Source organism: Dipodomys ordii, unplaced genomic scaffold, assembly GCF_000151885.1.
Source record: "Dipodomys ordii isolate 6190 unplaced genomic scaffold, Dord_2.0 Scaffold81, whole genome shotgun sequence".
NCBI lineage: Eukaryota > Metazoa > Chordata > Mammalia > Rodentia > Heteromyidae > Dipodomys > Dipodomys ordii.
The window spans coordinates 1,099,765-1,107,041 of NW_012267297.1; the positions used below are offsets into that span (position 1 = coordinate 1,099,765).

The 7,277-nt window shown below is 62.8% G+C and overlaps 2 protein-coding genes across 2 annotated transcripts in view; one reads left to right on the forward strand and one right to left on the reverse strand.

Annotated features, from left to right (window-relative positions):
• Kiaa1467 (KIAA1467 ortholog) overlaps nucleotides 1-2,480 on the forward strand; it is a 14,945-nt gene extending 12,465 nt beyond the window's left edge. Inside the window, exons 11-12 of the mRNA XM_013025041.1 lie at nucleotides 158-420; nucleotides 2,287-2,480. Of these exons, the coding sequence (XP_012880495.1) occupies nucleotides 158-420; nucleotides 2,287-2,292 (269 nt within the window). The 3' untranslated portion in view covers nucleotides 2,293-2,480. The remainder of the gene's footprint in view (nucleotides 1-157; nucleotides 421-2,286) is intronic.
• Nucleotides 2,481-5,300: 2,820 nt separating this feature from the next.
• Nucleotides 5,301-7,277, reverse strand: part of Gsg1 (germ cell associated 1) — an 11,586-nt gene continuing 9,609 nt past the window's right edge. The window contains exons 4-6 of the mRNA XM_013025042.1: nucleotides 6,086-6,238; nucleotides 5,750-5,861; nucleotides 5,301-5,610 (exon numbers count right to left, since the gene is read on the reverse strand). Coding sequence (XP_012880496.1) covers nucleotides 5,301-5,610; nucleotides 5,750-5,861; nucleotides 6,086-6,238 — 575 coding nt within the window. The remainder of the gene's footprint in view (nucleotides 5,611-5,749; nucleotides 5,862-6,085; nucleotides 6,239-7,277) is intronic.

Sequence of the window (7,277 nt, forward strand, 5' to 3'; positions counted from 1 at the left end):
TGAATGCATGAGATGGATGACTAAGTGTGACCAGCCCCGCCCCTCTCCTGTGTGAATGAATGAATGAACCGGTGAATGAATGCATGAGATGGATGGTTGAGGTGTGGCTGGCTCTGCCCCTCTCCTGTGTGAATGAATGAATGGGTGAACCAGTGAGCCAGGAGGCAGCACCCCCCCTCATGCCGGCGGCCTCTCCCAGTGGGCGTCAACGACGTGTGGAAGGACGCCTTCTATGTGACCAGGGCTGCAGAGCCGCGCCCCGACGGCCGCCCGCGGGCCCTGGCGGTCAGCAAGCTGAGCCTGCGCTGGGCGCTCATGGAGGGCAGAGTGCTGCCGCTGCGCGACACCGCCCCCGGCACCGGCCGCGGGCAGCTGCGGAGGTTCCTGTCCCGCATCAAGTTTGTGGATTCGCCCCCGCAGGTGAGCCGCTCCCGAGAGGACGTGCCGCGGCCCATCTGAGATGTGGGGTTCTTGTGGTCCGCATTTATGGGCTCAGGCCCCTGTGGTCAGCTCAGGCCATGCCTGTGAGCTCCAGGCCCAGACCCAGGCTCAGGCCCGGCTCAAGCCCAGGCCCAGACCCAGACCTAGGCCCAGGCTCAGGCTCAGGCCCAGGCCCAGGCCCAGGCTCAGGCTCAGGCTCAGGCCCAGACCCAGACCCAGACCCAGGCTTAGGCTCAGGCCCAGGCCCAGGCCCAGACCCAGGCCCAGACCCAGGCTCAGGCCCAACTCAGGCCCAGGCCCAGACCCAGACCCAGACCCAGGCCCAGGCTCAGGCCCAGGCCCAGGCTCAGGCCCAGACCCAGGCCCAGACCCAGACCCAGACCCAGGCCCAGACCCAGACCCAGACCTAGGCCCAGGCTCAGACCCATACCCAAGCTCAGACCCAGACCCAGACCTAGGCTCAGGCTCAGACCCAGACCCAGACCCAGGCTCAGGCTCAGGCCCAGACCCAGACCCAGACCCAGGCTCAGGCTTAGACCCAGGCTCAGGCTTAGGCCCAGACCCAGGCCCAGGCCCAGGCCCAGACCCAGACCCAGACCCAGACCCAGACCCAGACCCAGGCCCAGGCCCAGACCCAGACCCAGGCCCAGGCCCAGGCCCAGACCCAGACCCAGGCTCAGGCTCAGGCTCAGGCCCAGACCCAGGCCCAGACCCAGACCCAGACCCAGACCCAGGCCCAGGCCCAGACCCAGACCTAGGCCCAGGCCCAGACCCAGACCCAGACCTAGGCCCAGGCTTAGACCCATACCCAAGCTCAGACCCAGACCCAGACCTAGGCTCAGGCCCAGACCCAGACCCAGACCCAGACCCAGACCCAGGCTCAGGCTCAGGCCCAGACCTAGACCCAGACCCAGACCCAGGCTCAGGCTTAGGCCTAGGCCCAGACCCAGACCCAGACCCAGGCTCAGGCCCAGGCCCAGGCTCAGGCCCAGGCCCAGGCCCAGACCTACTCCCAGGCTCAGGCCCAAACCCAGGCCCAGACCCAGACCCAGACCCAGACCCAGGCCCAGGCCCAGGCCCAGGCCCAGGCCCAGATCCAGACCTAGGCCCAGGCTCAGGCCCAGACACAGGCTCAGGACCAGACGCAGGCTCAGGACCAGGCTCAGGCCCAGACCCAGGCCTAGATTCAGGCTCAGGCCACGCCTGTGGGCTGCATGCTCAGGATCAGGCCCAGGCTCAGGCTCAGGCTAGGCCATGGGCTCCACTCTTAGGCCTCACTGCAGCAGGCACTGAGCCCTGGGCCCCGGGGTGACCGGGGCTCGTGGCTGAGTGGAGGCCCTGCTGGTGTTTTTTGGGTGGGGTCAGTGACACGGTGTGTGCCCATCCTGGGGCTCAAACTCAGGGCCTGGCCGCTGTCCCTGAGTTTTTTTGTCCAAGGCTAGCGCTCTACCACTTGAGCCACAGCGCCACTTCCAGCTTTTTCCGTTTTGCTTATGTGGTACTGAGGAATCAAACTCAGGGCCTCAGGCATGCAAGGCAAGCGCTCTACCACTGAGCCACCTGCCCAGCCCTTCCATGGACTTTTCAGGCCAGGCTGGCTTTGAACCAAGATCCTCACATCTCAGCCTCCCATGTAGCTGGGATGGCAGGCGTGAGCACCGATGCCCAGCTCTAGCACAGTCCCTGCGCCGCATGGGCCTTGGTGGGGGGGGGAGCTGCCCCTGCTCCCTGGGATGGAATGGAAGGACAGGAGACGGATGGCACTGGCTTGGGGTATCCTCTGTGACTCTGGGGTTCTCTCCGTGGGGGTGGGAAGGAGGTCACACGCTTGTGCTTTTCCTGCAGGTCTAGCCAGATGGGCTGCAGTGGAGAGCCGAGTGGGTGGCCCCCGCTGTCATGAGCACTGCTCTGGGAGCCGGGGCCTGTTTATCGCCCGGTCGGTGCACTCCAGCCCTGACCGGCTCCTTCCCGCGCGAGCCCCCAGGAACTTTGTGGACAGACTTGAGAAATGTGAATCTTACGGGGTTTTATTTTATTTTCGATGTCTAATTTATAAGCTCTCCTGGGGATTTGGGGGGGGGGGGGCTGGGACTCTGGGTGCCTGCTCTGTGTGGTGCACGGATCCGCAGGTGTGGCGGGGCGCCCTGCTCTGGGGACCACTTTAGAATTACCTCCGGCGTAGTCATCCAGCAGCTTCTAGAAGCTTCCGGTGGCCAGCCTCCCACTCTGAGGGTCGCCACCGGTCGCCACCCCGTGTCCTTTCTCCACCCGCAGTGTGGGGACAGTATGGGGGGGCCACGCAGACCCCCCGGCTTTCCATCTGTCCAGCATCCTGCCTGTGGCCCTGCTCCCCGTGACTGGCTCTGCCCGGCCCGGGGGCCTGAGGGCACGCCTGCCCCACGCGTGCACAGCCCAGGCCCCCAGCACCCCGGCATGCCGTCCTTGTGAGCTCATTGGAAGGTGGGGCTCCCCCTCCACCCCCCAGCCTGGGGCCTGGTCCTGCTGCGCCCGTCCTCTGCCTCTCTGGTCCCCTCCCTTCCCCTCCCCTCCCCTTGTCTTCTATTCAGGGATATGTTTCTAGTTGTTTCCTTCCACCACTTGAGTCCTGTGTGCAATCATTTTTGCTCTGTACTTCTTTCTCACAGGGCCTTTGTGCTCTGAGAAAGCTCTTGTGTACATTTTTATCTGTGTGTTGTTTTGTGTGTGTATTGGTCCTGGGGCTTGAACTCAGGGTCTGGGCGCTGTCCCTTTTTACTCAAGGCTAGCGCTCTACCACTTGAGCCACAGCACCACTGCTGGCTTTTTAGTGACTAATTGGAGCTAAGCATCTCGAGGGCTTTCCTACCCGTGCTGACTTGGAACCTTGATCCTCCGCGCTCAGCCTCCTGAGTAGCTGGGATGACAGGTGTGAGGCACGGCGCCCGGCCCAACGCTAACGATGAATCTTTCTGGAATGATCTCTAGATGTTTCCTCTGTTAAGCTCAAGTCCCCCAAAGTTCTAGGCCGTGGTGTGTGGGGTAGAAAATCCCGTGATGGCCGATGGGAAACGCTTGTGAGATCTGGACACTGCGGGCCTCGATCCCTCTTAGCTTAGGGACTTCAGGAAATCCAATCTATTCTATTAATCCAGAAAATCCGAATCTATTAATTGTCCTCCCTCCCCCGGCAGGTGACAGTGGCAGCCATTCTCCATGCAGGGGTGAGGCCTGGCCCGCACATTGTCCACCCCTCAGGCCCATCTTTCCGGGCAGGGGTGAGGCCCCGCCCCTCAGGCCTGTCTCTCCGGGCAGAGGCTGGCACCTTGTCCCCAAGACGGCTTTCAACCCTGTAGACATCACGTGTGGAAGTCAGAGCCCCCCTCTCCCCCGCCAGAGAGCAGAGAAGATTCCAGACCCACTCCTAGGGGTCTGAGTGAACTTGTTTGTGCCTTTGGCTTGGATGCTGTCTAGTGTAGACTTCTCAGGACTAATCTGTGGAGGACCAAACCCCCCAAAGCGGTGGCCCCCCGTGGTGATGGGCGTCCCAGGGAGCCGGCCGTGCGGTTCCGGAAGCCCGTGTGTCCACGCAGCGTGAATCTCAGTGGCAGCTTGAAGTGCACTGTCGTGAATTCTGTTAGGACGTTCTTCCCCCTACTGGAGGTTTAAATCTGTCCAGACCACAAAAGTCATCTCTAGCTACTTTTTTTTTTTTTTTGCCAGTCCTGGGGCTTGAACTCAGGGCCTGGGCGCTGTCCCTGAGCTGCTTTTGCTCAAGGCTGGTGCTCTACCACTTGAGCCACAGCGCCACTTCCAGCTTTTTCTGTGTGTGTGGTACTGAGGAATCGAACCTGGGGCTTCATGCATGCTAGGCGAGCACTCCACCGCTGAGCCCTGCCCAGCCCTCTAGCTCCTGAAAGCCAGTGCAGAACACGTCAGCCACGGCTGGAGCTTGGACACACCGTCCTTTCTGAGTGCAAGGAAGTTAGTTCTGCCTGCAGTCCCAGCTCCGGGCTGCCAGCGAAGAACCACTGCTTACAAACAAGGCCTCCTCCCGGTCTCTCCCTCCCCTCACCCCCACCCCCAGCCACCCCTCCCCAATGTGAATGGCCCTCCCCCCCCCATGGGAGTGAGCTCTCAACTGTGAACTGGAACCACAAAAATAAATGCTTCGAGCTGCACGTGCGGGGCCGTGCTGGTCTTCCTGAGCGTCGGGGGTGTCGGGGGCCTGGCCCCGTGGGCAGCGCCTGGCCGCCTTCCCCAGGTCCCTCTGGGGTGGGGGGGTCTGCCACGTTCTTGGGTCTGCCACAGAGCAATTGGTTCATTTGTTGGGGTCACCTCTGTTCTCCCCATTTCTCAAGGCATCACTGGGTTCTTTGTTTTTGTTTCTGTCGGTCCTGGGGCTTGAACTCAGGGCCTGGGCACCGTCCCTGAGCTCTTTCACTCAAGGCTGGCGCTCTACCACTTGAGTCACAGCTCCACTTCCGGTTTCCTGGAAGTTAAGAGTGTTCCCAGACTTTCCTGCCTGGGCTGGCCTTGAGCCAGGATCCTCAGATCTCAGCCTCCTGAGAAGCTGGGATGACAGGCGTGAGCATCAGTGCCTGGCCATCACTGGGTTTCTGAGACTCTTAGAAGGAGGAGGGGACATTGATCGGGGTTTTGTGGGGGTGACTAGGATGTGAACTCAGGACTTGGGGGGCTTGCCAGGCAGGCGCCTACCCCCCCGAGCCCCGCCCCCAACAGCCCTGGGGGGGGGACGGAGCTGGACGGCCCCCCCCCCGGCCTTGCGGTGGTTACGACTCAAACAAATCACGCGTGCAAGACCAGCTTCGGCTTAAGCAGATGTTGGTAACGATCCAGCCTGTTCCCCACGCCCCGGAACCCTAGCACTGCTCCTCCTCCACAGAGGCCCCCGTGGGGCCCCCCGGGCCCCGGCCGCCGGCTTGCTGGGCGGCCACGAGGAAATCCACGCCGGCGGACACGGAGCGCACGGGCGGCTCGTGGCACAGGGGGCAGCCGCGCGGGGGCCCCTCGGGCGGCGGCGCGCAGGGAGGCTGCGGGGGAAGGCAGGGGCGCGGCGCGGCGTGGAAGCCCCCGTGGAGCCCACCCGCGAACCCCAGCGCCGTCCTGGTGTAGGTGTTGAAGGTGGTCACGGCCGACGCCATGCAGCAGGTAAACGAGAGCCAGGCTGTGCTAGGGGCGCGAGCAGATGGGCGAGCGTGAGCACCCCGCTTCCTCCACAGACCAAGGTCTGGGTGTGGGGGGGCTGCCCAGGTGGGGGGCGGGATGGGGTGGGGAGTTGGCCCAGGGGGCCGGGACGGCAGGCACTCACTAGAAAGCCCAGCCGTAAGTCCAAGCGTGGGGTCTCCAGTCCTCCGGACCTAGGTTGGCGGTTGCCTGGAAGACTTGCGAATACATCATGTGGGCCACCATGCCCAGAAGGCCTGCAGTCAGGGGGTACGGGGGACAAGGAAAAGGGGGGAATGGGGGGACGAGCCTGAGAGACTGCTATCTGGAAGCTACCTGCCTTCATCCTGCATGAAACTGGGCCTTGCATCCATCACCCTCCTCTTCCCCATCTCCCAGGGCCGGGGGGCAATCTAAAAGGGGGGGCGTCTCCTTGCTGGCCACGGTGACCCCCCCTCCCCGCCCGCCCTGGGCCCCTCACCCGACAGGACAGAGCAGACGGCGGCGAAGGCGCTGAGCTGCAGCCCGCAGCCCGTGCGGCGCGCCAGCAGCAGGTGGCTCAGGATCAGGACCACGCTGAGGAGCTCAAGGCCGAGGTGGGCGGCCTGGGACCCCAGGGCGAGACAGAGGATGGCTGCGGGGGGGGACACAGGGGACACGGCGCCCACGGTCATGCACCACGGACGCCGCAGAGGAGAGGCCGCCGCCACCACCGGGGAACGGCTTGCCTTTGCCCATGGCCGTGTGCAAACCAAGGGCCGTGTGCAAAACCTGGTGTTCACGGTTCACCTCCCCCCCCCCGGGGGGGCTTTGCTCCCCCCACCTTTCCTCCTTTGTGCCCATGCTAGGGCTTGAACTCAGGGCCTGGGCGCCATCCCCGAGCTCTTTCACTCAAGGCTGGCGCTCTACCACCTGAGCCACAGCTCCATTTCTGGTTTTCTGGTGGTTCACTGGAGATCAGAGTCTCATGGACTTTCCTGCCCAGGGCTGGCTTTGACCCGAGATCCTCAGATCTCAGCCTCCTGAGTAGCTGGGATGATAGGCGTGAGCCACCGGCTCCCCCTTGGTTTGGTTTCATTTCTCTTTTCTTTCCACCTCCCCCCCTTCATTGCTTTCCTTTTTATTTTTATTAATTTTTGTCAGTCGTGGGGCTTGAACTCGGGGCCTGAGCGCTGTCCCTGAGCTCTTAGCTCAAGTCTGGCGCTCTACCACCTGAGCCACAGCGCCACTTCTGGTTTTCTGAGTGGTTTATTGGAGATCAGAGTCTCATGGACTTTCCTGCCCGGGCTGGCTTCGAACTGTGATCCTCAGCTCTCAGCCTCCTGAGCAGCTGGGATGACAGGTGGGAGCCCAGCTTCCTTTTCATTTTTTTATTTGACAAAAGGAAAGCAATCGGCAGTATGTGGTGTGTGGGGTGGGGTGTGGGGGGAGATTCTAGGCTTTTCCAAGGTGGCCCATTGGAGCTGGGGGTGGACGTTGCACCTGTAACCCTCCCTTCTCCCTGGTCCCCCCCCCACTTCTGGTTTGCATCCCCGACTTGGGCTGCAAGTCAGCTCTAGGAAGCACTTCCCTCACCCCGAGGGAAGGAAGAGAGGAGAGGTGACCGGGCCGCCTAGATTTGGAGAAGCCCACGTCACGGGTGGGCAGGCCGGGGGAGGGGAAGGGTGGTGGGA